Below are 21,439 nucleotides of genomic sequence, written 5' to 3' on the forward strand. Positions count from 1 at the left end.
CACTCCATCTTATCTAGGAATATCAAGGAACCATATGGACCAGGAAAAACCTTTTAAACTTAAATGAAAGAAGAAAAATAAAAATAAAACTCCTACCTTTTCATTACTAATATAAGAGTTAAAAAGTAGGGCACCACCACAATCTGTACTGAAAGGAAAAATGAATATTATTCACCTGGGAATACCCTACCAGGGAAAGTAGATCATTTAAAACATATTAGAAAGTTAAAAATCTTCAAGCTTCTACAATTATTAGTGCTGCCTTTTCTCAAAAACATGTTTAAGGACTGCGGACAAAATTTGTATTTTTCCACATTAACACTGGAATTTGACAGGTATGCTGCTGTCGGTAATGTTCACTGCAGTGAGTAGTGGAAGCAGCAGGTGGCAGCAGCTCCCACTCAACAGACTATGGGTTTCTGAGCAAGCCCTGTAACAGCAGGAGGCCTCCCTTGCTTGCTCCTTAGTTCTTTTGTGTCTGTAATGCTCCTTTCAAATATGGAAAGAAGAATGAATAACAAACTTAGGAAACAGATGGATTTATACCTAGTACCTTTATGCTTTCTAGGACCCTTCTTCCCTGTCCCCCTCTTCTATCTTATGCCTTTTTTGGATCTCACTGAAGCCTTTCCTTTTCAGGGAAGCCGGCCATACTTTTGGACATTTGCTACCTTCTATTAAATGACACTGTATAATAATAACGATGTTAATACATAAGCTGATAATACTAGTGACCATTTATTGAATACTTACTGTATGCTAGGCTCTCTTCCAAAGTTTTTTTTTTTGTTTTGCGGTACGCGGGCCTCTCACTCTTGTGGCCTCTCCAGTTGTGGAGCACAGGCTCCGGACGCGCAGGCTCAGCGGCCATGGCTCACGGGCCCAGCCGCTCGGCGGCATGTGGGTTCTTCCCGGACCGGAGCGCGAACCCGTGTCCCCTGCATCGGCAGGCGGACTCTCAACCACTGCGCCACCAGGGAAGCCCTCTTCCAAAGTTTTACATATTTTTCTTATTTAATTTACACAATAACTCAGTGAATTTGGTACTATTATTATTATCCTCATTTTATAGATATCAAAACCGAAGCACAGAAAGGTTAAGTACTTTGCCTAAGATACATAGCTAATAAGTGGATGGGGCCAGATCGCACAGGCTGTCTGACCTTGGAGCCTGTGCTCTTCACTGCTACTCAGGGATTGTTAAACAGGGAGACCAATCCCTGCCTATAGACAGGTTGGCAAATATTTTAATTCCACTAGGAAAGAGACTTATTCAAGCTATTTAAAGTACATATATTTCTAAAACCTCTTTGAGAAGTGTATATACAGGTGGGAATTTGAGGCGACTGGCAGTTCAGTAAGGAAGAGACAGACCAAAGAGACAGATCTCAACTTCTTTACTTACGGTTTGTGGAAGCTTGACCAGATATGTCACCACCCAGAGCTTGACTTTCCTAGTACATTAAATGGTGATAATAATACTTAGGTGTTATTGTGAAGATTGAGATAGCATAGGATAGTTCCTAGAACATAGTTAAGTACCTTTTCAATTAATATTAGTTCAAGTCTACCTTTCTCAATAAACCGTAGCGCCAACTGTGCATTTCCCTTGGGTAGGATGAACCTGGAAGAGTTAAAGGGAAATAAAGGGCAGCATTGAGGGCTTCCCTGGTGGTGCAGTGGTTGAGAGTCCGCCTGCCGATGCAGGGGACACGGGTTCTTGCCCCGGTCTGGGAAGACCCCATGTGCCGCGGAGCGGCTAGGCCCGTGAGCCATGGCCGCTGAGCCTGCGTGTCCAGAGCCTGTGCTCCACACTGGGAGAGGCCACAACACTGAGAGGCCCGCATACCGCAAAAAAAAAAAAAAAAAAGAGCAGCATTGATTAACTGAGGAAGAACTTTGCATTATTAATGTTTGAATCTCCCTCAACAAGTATCTCAAATGATGAGTGCATAACAAATGTTTGTTGTTAAATTGATAAGTAGATAAAGTCACAGAGCTAAGTGATCAATTCTAAATATGCAAAACTAGAGTCTCTCCAAATCATGGGCATGCATTTTCAAGGACTGAGGTTAACAGTAACATTGGTATTCCCAGGAAATTTATTTACAATTTAAAAAGATGAATGGGAGCCCCTTATTAATTTCTGACTTAAAGATGTTCAATTTATAGTGTGACATCATTTCTTGTTTTCTTTTATGCTTATGCTTGCATTTGTTTAATCATTCATCAAATTAACTGATTTCTCTCCTAGACCAAAAACAGAAGATGCCTGGATATTTGCAAAGCCCAGTGCTATTCAGGCTGTTGGTGTAATGTCGTTTGGTGAGTAGATGGTTTCCAAGGCCCTTTCTCAATATGGAGTCTTCTGTACCAGGAAAAAGTGCTGTGGGGCTTCCCTGGTGGCACAGTGGTTAAGAATCCGCCTGCCAATGCAAGGGACACGGGTTCAAGCCCTGGCCTGGGAAGATCCCACATGCTGCGGAGCAGCTAAGCCCGTGTGCTACAACTACTGAGACTGAGCTCTAGAGCCCACAAGCCACAACTACTGAGCCCACGTGCCACAACTACTGAAGCCTGCGCACCTAGAGCCCATGCTGCACAATGAGAAGCCACGACAATGAGAAGCCCGCACACCGCAACGAAGAGTAGCCCCCACTCACCACAAGTAAAGAAAGCTTGTGCACAGCAACAAAGACCCAACACAGCCAAAAATAAATAAGTAAATTTATTTTTTTTAAAAAAAGGCGCTGTGTGTCTGGAGAGCAGACGTCCTAAGTTTTAGACTTCCCATTAGCAGCATATGATCCAGTTTGTGCCAACATAAAATTAGGCTCAAACTTTTCTCACTCATCACCAGAATGTGCTTCAATTTGGACAAGTCTCTTCCTCATGCAGAAAACTCATTTAAGTCTTCTTGTTTCTTAACTTGAAAATCTAGCAAGTGTTATGGACTTCTTCAGAACCTTGCACACAAAGTATTGTGAATTGGCCATCTAAAGTTACTCTGTTATATCCCAGATGGGAAAGGAAGCCCTGGACTGAAAATATGGTGTTGTTTAGATCTCCTTTAAGATCGGAAAGGCCACTGGGAAATGGGAGAGAAAGTTGGCTAGGCCTGGTATATATCAGGAGTGACATGAGGAGAATATAAGCCTAATGTGAATGAAATTTCTCATTCCTACAGCTGTTAGAAAGATTATTTCTGACATATTTAGTAAACTAGTATATCTGAACGTCAGTTCATTAGTATTTCAAAGTAGCATACATCTCTGAATTTTCTGACGGAAAGGGAGAACTATGGTGCTTGCTTTAATAATGCTTTTTTTTTTCTTGTATTGCAGCATTTATTTGCCACCATAACTGCTTCTTAGTTTATGGTTCTTTGGAAGAACCCACAGTAGCTAAGTGGTCTCGCATCATCCATGTGTCCACCTTGATTTCTGTATTTATCAGTATTCTCTTTGCTACATGCGGATACTTGACATTTACTGGCTACACCCAAGGTAAAATGAAAAATTCAGTATTAGCATATTTTGGTGTTCATATGGAGTGGTGCTATCACTTCTCATTTTAAGTACAATTATACCCAATGTTCTACTTCAGAGTAGAACCCATTCTCTCCCCTACCTTCCTGCCTCTCCTAATTTTCTCCTTTTTAAACTGCTAAGCTTCTTCTGTAGTCCATTCTCCCTCCTTCCACGGTATCACTTCAAAGCACATGAATTCCAGCTTCCCTCTCTACTAGTCCACTGCAGTTTCACTTTCGAGGACACCAATATCCTCCCACTCTTCAAAGCTAACAGTCTTCTTGGTTCTGATTTTCATGGACTTCTCTGAGTCACTTAACAGTTCTGTACATTCTTTCTTTCCTCCCGCAGAGAAAAGAGCACTACGATACCATCATTCACTCCCTTAATATTTTTTTCTTTCTGAGTGATTCATCTTTACTTTCTCCTACCTCCTCTCCCTCTCTCCCCACAACCCCCATTAACTGGCTCAAGCAAGTTGGCTTTTTTTCTCTCAACAAATTCTTGGAGATTTTCATTGTTTTAACTCTAGTCCAGAACTTTCTTTTCATCTCCAGCCTCTTGCCTGCAGGACATTTCTACTTAGTTGTTTCACTCTTGCCTTAAACACAAAATACATCTTTCCCACAAAACCAGGCCTTTCCCTCCTCACCCCAACTCTCATCCCAGGACCCCACACTGAATTCACTTCTCTTTTCTTCTGTTCATCCAGGCCCAACAACGGAATGGTCATCTCTTCTACATCCTTGACCCTTACATTCACTCATCTCTGTAGTGTGAGAGTTAGGGTATTCTGACAGCCTGCTAAATACTATGATTCATGCATTTCACAGCTTTTGCAGGTTTGTTATCTCATTTGACCTTCAGACAACCCTAGGAAGGTAAGTGGAATAACTAGTTTTACCCCCTGCCTAGAACACAAAGAGACGGAGTAACTTGCCCAAGCTGGCTGCTGACAAAGTAGAAAACACATCTCCTAACTTTCAGTCCCATTTTCTTTCCATTCCATCTTGTCGTCTACCCCATTTTGGATACATATGGCCCATTAAAAACTGTCTCTTAGCCTCTAGTTCTGCTTAGCTTACTTTTCAGATGACACTGAAGTACTCTTGGGTGGGTGGTACATTGTTCCAAATGCAGGTTACAGGTGACTATGATTATAGGGAGAGATTTCTCAAGAAATAAAGAAGATGGCTTCATAAAAGAGTGATGAATAACATAATCCCAGTGCCATCAAAAATATAATACTGGTGTGTGCCATTAGAGTGCAGTAATGAAGTGACCTTGAAAATCTTGATAAAAATTGTTTCAAAACATTGCCGTGTATCACTATTGCTACATAGTTTGCAAAGACAAATAGCCTGTAGGCTCCAGTCTGCACAGGACCTTGGTTTTAAATGCCTTTTCTATAAGACATAAACCCTTTTTCTTAGTCACACCTTCCTGGTGTTTTTAGCATTAGTAATTGTGCAGATATAATTAAGTCTTTATATAACAAAGCTGACAGGTTGGTTTTGGTTTTGGTTGTCTGTTTGTTTGGTTTTTTTTCTTTCTTTTCTAGCTATAATTCCCTAAAATACACTTAGACTCAACCTAGAATAAGCTGAGGTTGTTTCTTCAGGCCATTTTGCCTTAGGCAAATCTAGTCTTGTTTGCGCACACTGCATGCTTCTTTTCCCTTTCATTACATAAACTCCAGCTTGTGAGGCAGTGAGAACTCTACATTGTTCTTGAATTTCCCAGTGACTTTTGAAAAGGTACAGGGCCTGTTTTTTAGTGGAGGTTAGTGAACAGGGAGCTTTGGGCCTTTTTTCTCAGAGTGTTGGAACCCTTTCAATCAACCTTGGATGAACCTCTGCCACTACTGCTTTGTGATTTAATCTCCTTCTGTCCAAAAGGAACACTAAAAAGTAATGTACATTTACTCCAATTAACAGGGGGAGGGGAAAAGAGTCACTTAAAGTAAGTCTTGGGAAGAAGCAGGTCATTTAGTCTTTTAATGAAAAAAAAAAGTACAGAAGTATTATTATTTTGTTTTCTTTGTAAACAGTGTGGTAGTGTGTGACTTTTATCTAATTTTCTAGTCAGTCTCATCAAAAAATGTGACCAACATTTTAAAATGTAAGCATGTTATATTTAGGAAATAAAGTCTGAAATACTCTTTGTTTCTATATTGGGAAACTTTTTGCTCACATGATCTGTGCCCTCATTAGATCCCTGCATTTCCTCACAGGTGTCTAAGAAAATACAGTCTCTAAATAAGAATTGGTTCAATGTATATATGGTCCATCGTTTAGTTTGGAACTAATTAAATATAATACTCTGCCTGGGAAATAACCATATTTTCACAGTTTTGAATCAGTGCATTTACCTCAGACTCATCAGATAACATGGAAGATAATGTATGTTTGGAATTCCTTGCTGTGGCCCTGAGTTTGTGATTAAACTCTATAGCGTGATATACAGGAAATTCAGCTCCCTACATGTACTAGTCTACTGTTCCTTTCAGGATTGTCCTTGATCTAAGAATAACATTTCAAAAGGAAATGTGTTTATTTTAACAGACTTTTTTTTGTTTGTTTAATAATGAAGTCACTTACTTACCAGAAACAAAGACCAGAAGCAAGTTTATAAAACCAGTGCACAAGAATTTAGGGAGTTGATTCTGGTGTAAGAAGACAATGGATAAAAGTATTTTTCAGAACTTGGTACAAATATAAGGCTAATCTTCTAAAAACAAACACTGAGAGTAAGAAAAAAACTATTAGTGATGAATTTGCTTTCAAGTGGAACATGTGCTACTTTTAATACCCATCAGTAATTATATAGTTTTTGAATGCAAAATTTATGTTTAGATTTGGCAGTCTATTCTATTAAATTAAATGATGTTTATGTAGCTTCACTTATATAATAAATATCCAATATCTCATTTATTAGATATTTATCTCACCAGTATCTATTAAATAAATCTATTTTATATTATTCTCTAGGAGACTTATTTGAAAATTATTGCAGAAATGATGACTTGGTAACATTTGGAAGGTTTTGTTATGGAGTCACTGTCATTTTGACGTACCCGATTGAATGCTTTGTGACTAGAGAGGTAAGCACAACTTCTTTCCGACACTTTACCTAGGTCATCTCTCTACTGCTTTAATTTGGGGCGATTTATAAATCATTTGATTTTGCAAATTCCCAAGTGCATGACAAGTAATATAATGTATAAAATTTTCTCTTTTAACCAGTTTAAAGATAAATTCATATTCAAATGTTTACAAGATATTTTTTCAAAAGTTGGATTTGAAAATCATGTTTGGTAGTTTAGTTTATATTAACGTAAGTATAAATATTAATACAACTGCATTCCAAAGTGAATGCAGTTGCGGAGCACAGGTTCCGACGCGCAGGCTCAGCGGCCATGGCTCACGGGCCCAGCTGCCCTGCAGCATGTGGGATCTTCCCGGACCGGGGCACGAACCCGTGTCCTCTGCATCAGCAGGCGGACTCTCAACCACTGTGCCACCAGGGAAGCCCTATTTTACTCATTCTTACAAAGAAATTAAGTACTAAGGTTTAAAACATGTTTTACAAAATTGTTTTTTGGCTAAAATGTTTTATAAGTCAACATGTTTTACCACAGGACAGATTTGATGAGTTTTATTAGTTTTAAAAAACTAAAATATTTTATTTTTCATGAAAACCCAAAATTCAATTTAAACCATTAGTTTTACAGATATATTTTATTCTATATTTATAAATGTTTATGTTTATGTAAATATAAAATAAACAGTTCTTCATTCATAAATTTATAAATATGTTTATTATGATAAATATATTTATCTATTTATACTTATATACCATATAAAATAATAGAGAGTATATTATTTACTTATATCTGTATATTCAGATATTTCACTTATGAAGTCAACTCCAAGTTATGTTATATAGCCCACCTGAATTTGTAGAGGAAGATTAGGTAAAAGAGAACCAATTCTTTTTGTGTAAAATTGGATAATGTGGCTTGTCAGGAATCCCTTATACAGTATGCTAAAAATCCACTGTACCATTTAGCAGAAAAACATGATCCTGCTTCATAGTGGTTCTTTCAGGAATCACACTGAAAAGGCTTAGTCTTAGGATCTATTCCTAGAGGCTGTTTACACAGTGCACCATGTCAATGGGTCTAATGTGTGAAGCGAAATGCCTACAGAGCTTCAAATACACTAACTAATGGGCAGGCTTCTAGAGGCACACCAGTGCTTACCTTATGCCACTTCTGCAGATAGGGAACTGCACAAGGAAAAGGAAAAGGAATGAGGAAATGTCCAGCACTATGTATATCCTTTGCAGTTATCACCTGTCCTCACTTACAAATGTACAACTCATAGGCCAGCTCTCCTCAAATATAGAGAGCAGTAGACTGAACCTGATGAATATTTTTTAAATTGAAGAGCCTTTAAAATTTTTGCCAACTATTGTTGGATGCCGGAAATGGTTTTATTTTAGTTTCTGCCCAGTACTTTAGGTTCAAATCTGATCTCTAGATCAGCAGTAATAAATGGTGCATTCTCATGTGGTTTCTGGTGAACTGCTTGTGGTCTGTCAGAGTCACTCCACCTGTATAGCTTATGTCTTCAGTACTTGGAGCTTGTGTTTCCTTTCTAGCGGCCGTGACAGGAAGACAGAACTGAACCAAGATCTCTGCCATGGTAGCAAATACTAGGCAGAGGAACTTTGCATATACCTCACCCGTTCACTTCCTTTTTCTTTCTCTCCTTTCTGCACACACACACACACACACACACACACAAATATACAATTGGCCTAAATATAATCAAAGCTGTTTCTATTCACAGGTAAAGTAGCCAGCCAAGTACAAGGGTGCCACAAAGCCAGTCTGTGCCTAATAAATACTCTCACTAGCCTGCCCCACTCAGTGATCTTCATCTATAAGAATGAACTTCAAATTAGATAATATTTGGAAGGACATTACCAATTGTAAAACCATAAATGAGTAAGAGTGATTAGTACCCCCATTTAATTATTAACAGAGTTATGGCAGTATCCCGTCAATGGGGGACTGTTACTCAACTAGGAATGCTACTTATCACAGTCATTAAGGTCCCCCAGCATCTGACCCTCTCCCACCATTTCCAATACTTGTCTCATGGTTCTTTTGCATAAAGCTACCACCCTATTCAGGCTGTCTCCTCCTTGTCCCCCATAGGTATCTTTACTGTTCTTACCTCTTTGCTCTTTTTCACACTATTGCCTTGGTCTATAATTCTGTTCTAAATCCCATCCATGTTTCAAGTCCTACCTCAAGCCAAGGTAGGACAAGCACATTTCAGGAATACTGTAAAGCCAATTACTCTCAGGGAATCAGATCTAAATAACTAAAGCACTGTCTAGTTCTGAATTGTATTTGATCTTTTTAATCTGTCAAAAATTGATCGCTATTTGTTTCATTAGATTGGTTGGATCTCTCCAATTAGGATGTTAATTTCTGAGAATAGGAATCATCTCCTAGACATTTTCTCTTAGCAAGTCAGTAAATAAGTAACTGTTGATCGATTTCCTGATCTGAGTATCAATGGAAAATGGTAATCAACTCTTCTCCATTTTTGTTGAGGAAAGGTGAGATAAAATAGACTTGGCTTGTATCAGATAGGATTTAGATTATATGAAATTAATTTCCTGTTAGTAAAGGATATTACACACCCATTATTATTAAAGGATATTGTGCTAACCCCTTCCTTAGAGGTCATTCAAATAATCTAAATAGCATCTGTAGTTTGTGTAAGTGGTAACCTTGTTGGCCTCAAGGAGGAAGGATAAGGTAACTTCCCAAGGTCTCTCTTACACTTGAGAAATATATTTATTCACACATTAGTATGCCATGTTCTGAGTCTGGAATGTAATCCACTGCCTGTCTGATAGTTCAACAAAGAATACTTGTTGTTGATATGTGTGTGTGTCTATGTGTAAATACTTTGGAAACGATAGAGCATTCATTCATATGGCTTTGGCTTAAGATTTGATTGATTGCCTAATTGGTAGTATTTTATACAGCCCTAACTACTATAATATAAAATACTATCTTAATAAGTCCTGCACAACTCTGAGACTCCCTCTCTAAATAATCTGTTTATATTTGGCAGGTAATTGCCAATGTGTTTTTTGGTGGGACTCTTTCGTCAGTTCTCCACATTATCATAACAGTGGCTATCATTACTGTGGCCACACTTGTGTCATTGCCGATTGATTGCCTTGGAATAGTTTTAGAGCTCAATGTAAGTACATTTAAAGATTCTAAGAATCCCTTTTAAAATAATGTTTACATTTAACATGAGCTGTATTTTCCCTTAACAAAGGTGTCACTTTCTAAAGTGGAATGAAAATGTGTTTGTTATATTATAGTAAATATTTATAAAGATGATATTGTGTACTTTATAGGACTACATTTTTAGAGCAGTGGTTCTCCAGTGGGGGAAATATTGCCCTTCCCTCTCCACCTGCAGGGGACATTTAGCAATGTCTAGAGACATTTTTAGTTGCCACAACTGGGTAGGCTGGTGCTAGTGGTATCTAGTGGGTAGAGGACAGGAATGTGGCTAACCATCCCACAATGTGCAGGGTAACCCCTACTACAAAGAATTATCCAATCCAAAATAGTGCTGAAATTAAGATATTGGTTTAAAGGACATTTTTCATATTCTATTTTCTGTAGAACGTACATATTACTGAAAATAACAATAAATTAAATGGATCTGGAAAGTCCTATGCAGAGTGAAGATAGGTCTAGAGAGATTAATTAAAATATGTAATGAAGAGACTTATATCCACACCCCACATTCACTTACCCTGGCGCAAGTTCTTCTTTTTTTCTTTGAAGTATTTTTTTCTCCCTCTAGACTTTACTTTGTAATCTCTACTGCTGCTTCCCAAATCTAGGTCCTCATCATATCACATCTGAATTAGTACTGACGTTTTGCTTCAACTAGCATATATTTAAGCTCTGCTTCCAATTTATCACCATCCTGCTTAAAAATCTCCACTTTCCTACCAACAAGCATAAAATCTGTTGTCTTTATGATCTGACCCCAAACCTTCTATGGAAAGTTTTTTACCATTAACTTCCCGGAATCTGCCCTCAGCTCTAGTCGATCTTATTTTTGACCTATGAGTAAGCCATATTAATTCTTTCTTTTATCCTTTGGCTTATGTTTATTCTTTCCTGTAATTATTATTTCCCTTTCCTTTCTGTGCAAATATTACAAAGATTTAAAATTTAGTGCATTTTCTAAGTTGTTTATTTGTTGATCAGATATATATTGAATAATTACAGTTGACCCTTGAACAACATGGGTTTGAACTGCACAGGTCCACTTGTGTACAGATTTTTTTCAATAAATATGTACTACATGAACCTCAGTTGGTTGAATCTGCAGATATGGAGGAACCAAGTATGTGGAGGGCTGACTATAAGTTATACACGGATTTTCGACTGCTCAGAAACCCCTTAACCCTTACATTATTCAAGGATCAAGTATACTGTATTCCACACAACAGAGATACAAGGATGGGAGGAAATCAGAAAGGATCCATGCTATCATGGAGCTTACAATCTCACAAATAAAAATTCAGCTGCTATATAGGCAATGAAGAAAAGAAAGAGGTATAAGTAGACTCCTAAAAGACATTTTTGAGAAAAGATTGACAGAATTTGGTAACCAATTCAACTGGGAGGACAGGGGGCTAGAGGGACACATCAAGAATGACTTCTTGGGATCCAGCAATTCCTCTTCTGGGTATTTATCCAAAGAAAAACAAAAACACTAATTTGAAAATATATATGCACCCTGAAGTACATGGCAGCATTATTTACAGTAGCCAAGATATGGAAACAGCCTAAGTGTCCATCAATAGATGAATGAATAAAGAAGATGTGGTATGTATATACAATGGAATACTACTTGGGCAAAACAAAATGAAATCATAGTTGGATCCAGAGTGTATTATGCTAAGTGAAATAAGTCACACAGAAAAAGACAAATAGTGTATTATCTTACTTATATGTGGAATCTAAGAAAGATTTAAAAAAAAACAAAATGAAAACAGGTTCATAGATACGGAGAACAAATGAGTGGTTGCCAGAGGGGAGGGGGAGGGGGGTGAAATAGGTCAAGGAGATTAAGAGATACAAACTTGCAGTTATAGAATAAATAAGCCATGTGTATGTAATATACAGCATAAGGAATATGGTCTATAGTACTGTAATAACTTCATATGGGGACAGATGATTTACTAGACTCATTGTGGTGATCATTTTATAATGTATGTAAATGTCAAATCACTATGTAGTACACCTAAAACTAACATAATATCGTATGTCAACTATATGTCAGTTTTTAAAAGTGACCAAAAAAAACACGAATGACTCCTTGGTTCTACTTTGTGGAAGTAGGATAATGATGGCATTTGGTAAAACATGAATAGAAGTGAATCTACCACTTTAGAGTCTTTCATCTTCCCCTTCTACAGTCCTAATGAAATTTCTACTCATAATCACACCACTTAGCATATATCAATCATGCCCCCACAGGGAGGGCAAGCTTTTCAGATGGAATCCCAAGTTATCATTTACTCACTCCACTGAGAGTTAAGGGGAAGGTGAAGGTATTATTGTCCGTGCCCGAGACACTGTTCCCTCCAGGTGCCATTTGGATTTGAAGGTCCAGGCAAAGGTAGTGGAAGATTCAGTCAGGAACACACTATTGGGAATTTTCCTGCATCAGAGTATGTGGAAAGTAGGGAGTAGGCAGCTCCCCTGAAACCACATGGGACTAGGGAAACATCTATTCCATTAGCAATGGAAAGAAGGCTCATAGGAGAGATGGATCATTATCAAAAGTAACTTTTACCTACATCCTAATTTTGCATAGGCCAAAGGCTAGTAGGTTCACTCAAAATCATTACATGTTCCAACCTTGGTCTACATAAAGGGATGACTGCTACCTAAATGTGCTAACTTGATTTATGTATTATCTTGTATCATGTATTGTTTGGACTGTCCATAAGCTTGCCTTGCCTACCTATGTGCAAGTTCTTTGGAGACAAGAATGGTACTTCGCTGCCTCCTCCATCTTCCACAGTATATAGCAGAGTGCTAAGAACACAGTGCTCCAATTACTGCATGGGTGATTGCCCTTGGGAGCACTGTTGAGGAACTATTTCTACAAATGCCCCTGGACATAAGAGACATTCTTAGTGTAGCACCAGGAAATTAAGTGTTACAAAAAATTGTTGGGGTTGACAGTAATGGTAACCCTCTAATTATGCTGAGGACATGATCGGCATGACTCCCAGCTCTGTTATTTCTTATTTTGTGAAATGTCTCATTTGAGTTCGCATGTTTGTTTGTTAGAATATTGTAGGATTGTCATATGAGAGAAAATGTCTTTATCAAGTGCCTTGCCACTCACTATTTTGATAGCCTAAGAATGTTTTGTTCCCTTTAAGTTAAGCAAGCATACACATATTGCTTATGTTTCAGGAATGATATATTTCTGTAAATTTGACCATTACTTTCTGTTAACTGTGAATCTCCCTCACACTCACACAATAAAATTATAAGCACATAATCACATTAAATATTCCCTGTTATGCTTATGTTGAAATTTTTTGTGGTTAAGACAGAATTCTGGTGTTGTAGTCAAAGAATAATATTTGGTGAATATCTGTTATAAAGTCAAGATCTGAGCTGGCTTGGAGGACTATTTTTAAAAATTTAATACATGATTCTTGGGCTTCCCTGGTGGCGCAGTGGTTGAGAGTCCGCCTGCCGATGCAGGGTATACGGGGTCGTGCCCCGATCCGGGAAGATCCCACATGCCGCCGAGCAGCTGGGCCCGTGAGCCATGGCCGCTGAGCCTGCGCGTCCAGAGCCTGTGCTCCGCAACGGGAGAGGCCACAACAGTGAGAGGCCCGCGTACCGTAAAAAAAAAAAAAAAAAAATGTAATACATGATTCTAGATCCTTAGAATTTTTTAAAACCTGGTTATATAAACATTCATAAAAAACAGAGTGTTAAATTGTCATGATCTAATAACTCAATTACACTAGTTTTAAAGCACTTTGTAGGAATTCATAAAATCTAAGATCTCCATTCTCTTCCAGACCACTTGAGTGCATATTTTTCCAGTCAACAAATGTCTTTTGGTTAGCACAATATCATAGTCAGGTCTTTGTTCAACTCTGTTTTGTGTGGGCATTTGTCATGTTTCATAAAGCCAGATCAAGCATCATTTCTGTCAGTAATGCAAGCCAGGTCACGCAACACTTCAGAAGTAGCTAAAGCATGTGGTGTTCCCCTTCTGAGCAACAGTGTGAGCTAACATGTAGGGAGCATTTACTCTGTGCCAAGTGTTTTGCATGCATTATCCTCTTAATCTGTATTAATTGTACAGATGAAGAAACTGAGGCACAGAGTGACTGGAGTGATTAAATAGGTCACACTAGTTTTTTTTTTTAATTAAAGTATAGTTGATTTATAATAGATTACTTCCAGGTGTACAACATAGTGATTCAATATTTTTAAAGATTATATTCCATTTAAAGTTAATATAAAATAATGGCTATATTTTCCTATGCTGTACAATATATCCTTGTAGCTTATCTATCTCATACATAATAGTTTATATCTCTTCATCCCCTTCCCCTATCCTGCCCTTTTCACCTTCACCCCTCCCCACTGGTAACCACTAGTTTGTTCTCTATATCTGTGAGTCTGTTTCTTTTTTGTTATAGTCACTACTTTGTTTTATTTTTTACATTCCACATATAAGTGACAACATACAGTATTTGTCTTTCTCTGATTTATTTCACTAAGCATAATACACTCTAGGTCCATCCATGTTATTGCAAATGGCAGAATTTCATTCTTTTTTATGTCTGAGTAATATTTCTCTGTGTGTGTGTGTATGTGTATGGATACCACACCTTCTTTATCCATTCATCTGTTAATAAACACTTAAATAGGTCACACTAGTTTTAAGTGGTAGAATCAAGAATAAGTAGAGGGCTTCCCTGGTGGCGCAGTGGTTAAGAATCCACCTGCCAATGCAGGAGACACGGGTTCAATCTCTGGCCCAGGAAGATCCCAAATGTTGCAGAGCAACTAAGCCCATGTGCCACAACTACTGAGCCTGTGCTCTAGAGCCCGTGAGCCGCAACTACTGAGCCCATGTGCCACAACTACTGAAGCCCGCGGGCCTAGAGCCCGTGCCCTGCAACAAGAGAAGCCACGACGAGAAGCCCACGCACAACAACAAAGAGTAGCCCCCACTCGCCACAACTAGAGCAAGCCCGCGCACAGCAACAAAGACCTAATACAGCCAAAAATAAAAACAAATAAATAAATTTATTAAAAAAAAAAGAATAAGTAGAATATGGACCTTTACAAATGAGATGTGTAATAGAATCAGACCTTCAACTTGCAAAGTTAGGGGAATGCTGTTACTTAGTATAACTAAAATAATACAGAATAAATTATTCAGGGTTATATTAGTTATTTAATGAAAAGCAAAACCCCATTTAGAACTTAGCTTCTCTTTTATTTTATTGTTTTCATGGCAGCAGACAATGACATATTTTCCAAGGCAAATGCACCCTCAATTTTAAAGGATTCATTTCAGAAACAAATAAAATAAATGTAGCTTCCATTCTTGGTAATAAGAATCCAGCATCTTGGCACTGACGTTGCTCTTAGAGAGAAGAGGCATCTGCAGTAATTGGGTCCTATGGGTTTCTACGTGCAGCAGAGCAAAGAGAAGAGATGAAGCAGCTGGTGCTTGTGGTCAGAGTAACCAGCCCAGCAAGCACTGTGTGCAGCTTACAGTGGAAGAAGGACAGCAAACCAGTTACCCAGCAAGAGCCCACATACAGAGTGAGGGAGCCATAGTCCAAGCTGCCAAAGACCTGTGAGCTAGAGTTTCTTTTTAAGGTATAGGAACACATTTCACGAGTCCAAATTGATTACAAAGTAGAAATTTTCAATATGTATAAGCATTCTTTTATTTAGTTTTCAGCTTCCTTGCATAAATGAGAGGCTTCTATTCAGGTAGGAGAATTCAGATACTTTTCCAATCTGTATTGACCGTAAAGATCTTCAACACTTTCTGTTATTTCCCTCTTGCAAACTACAAAATGCGCTGGCATCTGTGGTGTTATTATCAAAGGATAGTGCTTTCCCCCCACCCTTTATAATTAAGGCTATATTTTCTTGTCTCTTTGATAAATTGTTATGGTATTTATGTCCTGTCAAGAAATTTCAAAAATTATCCCAAAGCCAGCGGTGTAACCTCAGGCAAGGCTATATTAGATAGATCAAATTAGCTGGACTCATTTATAGGGAATAGAGCAGATGGAACTGTTCTATCATTTTACTGATGATCTTAGGTCCTAACAACAACCTCTAGCAAGACGGAGCTCTCAAATATTAGGAAAGTAACCGCTATCAAGACAAGATACTCAACTGGACTTCTTCCAGTACAAACATCAGCTATACAGTTTTCCCACTAATTCCCACTACTTTCTCAACCCTTAAAAATTATGGCATAAACAGAACACCCATTACTTTGCACTGCCCAGCAAGTTAGGTTTGGAAGAGTCCCAAATGCTGACTGATGACGCTTCTTAGCAGCAGCTGGTGGCAGTTTTCATCCTGATAGCACTTTCACACTCCACAGTTCCAGATGAAGTAGCTTCACATGTTTGTTCCTATGAAGAGAAGAGACTCTGTCTCTCTCTCTCTCCACACACACACACACACACACACATACACACACGCATACATATATAATTGTTTTCAAAAATTATTTCATAGAAATCAAAGGATAATTATTATAAGCACAGATTGAGTTCTACAGTATTTTTTATAACTTGAAAAACATTGTCAGTTTCAAGTGACATGATGGAGCCTAAGGAATCCATAATTCATTTAACTCTGGCCATATGAAAACTAATCCTTTATATGCTGTGTACCTTTGTAGGTAGTCATTTGTATTCATGTGCTATGAATAGCAAAATTATATTGTCCATATATTTTAAATTAGAATATGGTACCTCTTAGAATTTTCTCATTCTTATATCTCTGACTGTAGAAATATTTTCCATGAAGTGTGGTCCCTTCTATTCTTCCCCAGATTTTTAGATGCTTCCTGGCTAGTCTGACTTCATAATTTGTCCCCCTTAATTGATATTTCTCCAGACTTTTGCTGTTTTTATAAAAATAAAAAAGTTACATTTTTGAAATCATAGTCGTATATTTCTTGTATGAGAGTAGTAATTAGTGTAAAATACAGTAAACTTAGTAAATGGTGACACTGAGAAAAATCTTTCTTTTAAAACTATTTTTAAGGTCTAATCTGTTCTTTTACATCATCCAATTTCAAAATCAGTTTTCTATGATTTTTCCCTAGGGACAATCTACCAAAATAATGTGTCAAAAGCTTTCAAACCATAGTGATAGGCATATAGTGTTTCATTATACGATCCTTTCTACTTTTCTGTATATTTACAAATTTCCATAATAACTTTTTCAGGTATGGAAAATATATTTTTTATGGAAAGCTTCTTTTGTATTCTAAACCATATCATATTGGTTATTGTGTGTTTTAAAAATTTTCTGTTTTATGGTTTAAGAAAATATCATTTGTCATATGTCATTTGTCACATCATATAAATATATTTTGTTAATAGTATGTGTTATGTTTTGTTTAATATATAATTAATTTTTAACATAATTAGAAAAAATATTACCTAAAGTGCATTAAATTTTAACATTACTTTATTCACAGAGTTACTAGTGCAGATTTGGCCTCCTCAAGGGGAAAGTCTCTTTCCTTTGAAGTCATAACTCTTGGTCTTTTTATAATAGGCAACACCACTTCCCATAATTTTCAGTCTAACATTCCTCCTCAGGTTGGACTTATCCATAAGCCAATGTGGGGGAAGGGTGAATGAGTCATAGTTATTTAGTTCTGCTGTCAATTTTCTAGGGTAATTAATGTGTTTAGTTTTACTTGAAAGAGGATTTAGAAATGCTACTTCATGCTAAGTACCCTTAGGGGTACAGTTTTCCTTTCTCGTACAGACAGGCACCTACTTTCATACAAAGTCAAGGAAAGAGGAGAGGAGAGATAAGACGTTATGCCCTATATACACCTCCCAATAGTCCCCTTTTGTACACAGCTGACAAACAGACGTCTCAGCTTTGAATGGCATAATAGATAACCAGCAATTTGAAATGAAGAGTATAAGGAAATATGATGTGACTGAAAATATGGGAACTTTTAAGTGTTTGCCAGGAGTCAGTCTTACCATCTGCTTTATTTTATATTATTTTCTGATTATTATTTAAGCCTGATATACTATTATATTATTTTGCTTTTCTCATTTGTAAATATACCATCAGTAAGGGAAAAACCTATTCCTAAGTCTTTCTTGGAATTATTTTTCTTTCCTCTGTTTGATTTAACTGAACATATCAAACTTTTAACATGCATGATGACAAATACATTTTGTAAATGTTTTTTAAAAACTGTCCAAGGAACGCTCCATTCAGTAACATTATCTTATTTCTTGTTTTGAATACGCAGGGTGTGCTCTGTGCAGCTCCCCTAATTTTTATCATCCCATCAGCATGTTATCTGAAACTGTCTGAAGAACCGAGGACACACTCAGATAAGATTATGTCCTGTGTTATGCTTCCCATTGGTGCTGTGGTGATGGCTGTTGGATTTGTCATGGCCGTCACCAATCCTCAAGACTGCACCCACGGGCAGGAAATGTTCTACTGCTTTCCCGACAATTTCTCCCTCACGAACATCTCAATTTCTCATTTTCAAGTGACAACACAACTTTCAATTTTAAACGTCAGCATCTTTCAGTGAGTTGCGTGCTTTAAAAAATAGGTATTTTTCATAGACTTCTAAACTGTGCAATAACATTCACACATGTTTTAGTCTCTATATTATAAAAGTATTACTTTGGCATTTATCAAGACTTGGTTTTTCTATACTCTTTAGTCCAGTATAAAAGATAAAAAGGAGAGAATTCCCTGGCGGCCCAGTGGTTAGGACTCCACGCTTTCACTGCCGAGGACCCTAGTTGGGGAACTAAGATCCCGCAAGCCACACAGTGTGGAAAAAAAAAAAAAAAAAAGATAAAAAGGAAAAGAACGTTGAATGTATTTTATCTTAAACTGGGACAAAATAATGTTTTGTTCTAATGACGGGGCTGCGCTAATCTTAAATGCAGGAGGAGCAGTGAAGCCTGTGGCATCTGCTACCAACCTCCCAAAGCAGTATTCTCTTATTTAGTATGTGAGCCAATATATTGTGCTGTAAAATGAGTAGATGATTGTGGGTTGCAATTTTGTGTATGAGAAAAATACGTTTTTTGTCTTAAAAGAAGGACTCAAAGGGAAGGAAAACTCAAGACTTATTAAGGAGACTAGATATCCCAAGAGCAAAGTGAAGCTGTCCGTTATGATTTCAGCATCATCCCTTGTTTAGAGGAAAGTGAATCCCTGGAGAAATGAGTAATGTTACAAAGCGTGACTAACAGACTAGGTATACAGAGCAAGGTGTGTGAGGGAGCAAAATTACCTCGCAGTTTTGATCCTGTGGGAATATGATGGTGGTGCCATTAAATGAATTATAAAATGGGGGGAAACTACAAGTTGTTCTGAGGCACAAGCTTAAAGAGATCAGTTCTGCATCAGCTTTGGACCCGTTGAATGTGAAGTGCTGTCAGGAATAAGCAACTGGAAGCTGAACTTTCAGACTAGAGCCTTGAGAGAAGAAAATCAGGGCACAAAAGAGTCAGTCTCACTACTCTGGGGGGTCCTCAGAGAGATTCTTGGGCACTCTCGTTGACTAGATTCTCCAGAAGCAGACAGTAAGATGGAGTTTGGTATTCGGGGTATTTATTAGGGATTATAACTAGTGGGACAGAGGGGGAAAGCAGGATCAGGTGGGCAAATGGAACTGCAGTGCAGGCTGGCAAAGCCTCAGCCAAGTCCATAAGGAGTCTGGAGCATACGTGACCCATCAGAGTTGTCTCAGTTCAAATGAAATAGCCAAGTTTTAATACTGCTACTTCCATCAGTCCTTGAATGTGGGCAGCTCTTTGCAGCTGAGCAAACCCTAAAGGGACTGAGAGCTAGAGGTGATCTGCTGGTGGCTGGGACACTAATGCTTCCTTGTGCAGGGTCTGGGAGGCACAGCTGTGTTTGCCACAGCTGGCCTCAGTTTTTAATGAGAATATTTTTTTATATCTCTTAAGGAGGATTTCATGTTTTCATATCTATGACAATCTTTTAAAAGTAACAAGAAAATATGGGCCCATCTGGATGGCTACCTTAAATCAAGTAGATTTAATTTCTCACCTTTTCATCTGTATTTCAGTCAAGTTGACAATCCATAGTACTGTTTTAATTGTTGTCAAATAGTGAGAAAATATCACAAACAGAGAATACACACCTGACGTATCTGTAAAAATCACAGGCCAAAAAATAAATATTCCCACAGGAAGTGTAAAAGGGATAGTTTCACAGCAGTTTGAATACAGACGTGGTGAAAGCTGAGTTGTCATGTGACTAATAATAAGAAAGGCCTCTTGAAAGCAAAGGAAGCTGCCCCTTAGCCGGCAGGGCCGTGCTCAGGCTTTGCGTGGTAGCATTCGCTTCAACAAAACATCATCCGGGGCACTAAATTAATTTAAATTCTATTGGCTGTATAGTTTTTCTGTATTTCATTTGTAGAGTTGTTTTTTTTATAGTTGGTTAAGAATCATAAGGTGATTTGTGTCCATTTTTAGATCAATACATGTTTTGGTAAAATGCTTATAAAAATACTTTCATTCCATACTGAGGGAATGTAAGAAATTTTTGCAGCAGTCCTTCTCTACATTACTCAGGACTGAGAAACACTGACCTACATAGTTGTTAGATAAAGTCATGAGAGAGGAGATTTCCAAGGGTGTACAAAGAAAAGTACGTCAAGGATAACGTAATTTAGTACTTAACCTTCTATTATCTTGTACTCTTGCTATTGCTTCAGATACATTAACCTTGATTCAAGTAGGTGAAAAGCTCCGGGTAAGAACTGAGTGCTGCATTAATGCCTAATATATATTTGTTCTGGTTTTGTGTGTGTGTTTTCCAAATCAACTGCAGAACAAGACTACCTTGGGCGCAGTTATTAGCTGCAAGGATTACCACTTTCAAATTATGATAGAATAAATGTTACAAACACATCTATTTCACAGGAATACTTACGTTTATTTTGCCAGTGTGCATAACTTTGAGAACCACCCCCATCAATTTAATGAGATTTCCACTGAAACTCATTCCTTCCCTGCTACTTCTTGCCCTTAACAAAACAACTTGAATATTTAATCCAGTTTTTGAAGTTGTCACTACATTTGACCTTATAAAGTTCTTCTTAATTTTAAAGAGGAGGGGAGGGAATAGTATATTTATACTATTATATTATAATAATTATATATATTAATATATATTATATAATAATAATATATATCTAATAATATATTATTATACTAATGCAAACATCTAGCAATACATTTCCTTTAAGGATATAGATTGGATGGCATCTGTATAACTTACAAATCGGGTCGTTATGCATGTCACTTATAATTGGTTCTTTAACCGCAACCCAAATATCAGAACAGGTAGACTGCTTTGCCTCTGAGCAGCCCCAATGGTGTCAAGCAATAATTGTTGACTCTTGTCTTTCCTAAAAGAACTCTGAAATCCAGGTTATTGAAGTAGGAAAATCCCAACTAGTCCTTTGCTGGAGTCATACTGCACACATCTACTTAAT

At 37.6% G+C, this 21,439-nt stretch overlaps 1 protein-coding gene across 1 annotated transcript in view; it reads left to right on the top strand.

Annotated features, from left to right (window-relative positions):
* The window catches only part of SLC38A11 (solute carrier family 38 member 11), a 48,373-nt gene extending 29,722 nt beyond the window's left edge, over positions 1-18,651 (top strand). The window contains exons 6-10 of the mRNA XM_022569917.3: positions 2,255-2,325; positions 3,345-3,506; positions 6,521-6,633; positions 9,692-9,823; positions 18,191-18,651. Of these exons, the coding sequence (XP_022425625.2) occupies positions 2,255-2,325; positions 3,345-3,506; positions 6,521-6,633; positions 9,692-9,823; positions 18,191-18,484 (772 nt within the window). The 3' untranslated portion in view covers positions 18,485-18,651. The remainder of the gene's footprint in view (positions 1-2,254; positions 2,326-3,344; positions 3,507-6,520; positions 6,634-9,691; positions 9,824-18,190) is intronic.
* Positions 18,652-21,439: the final 2,788 nt, after the last annotated feature.

The sequence above is a fragment of the Delphinapterus leucas genome, chromosome 8, assembly GCF_059928025.1.
Source record: "Delphinapterus leucas isolate spDelLeu-1000000601 "Yukka" chromosome 8, BTC_Dleu_Yukka2, whole genome shotgun sequence".
Taxonomy (NCBI): Eukaryota; Metazoa; Chordata; class Mammalia; order Artiodactyla; family Monodontidae; genus Delphinapterus; species Delphinapterus leucas.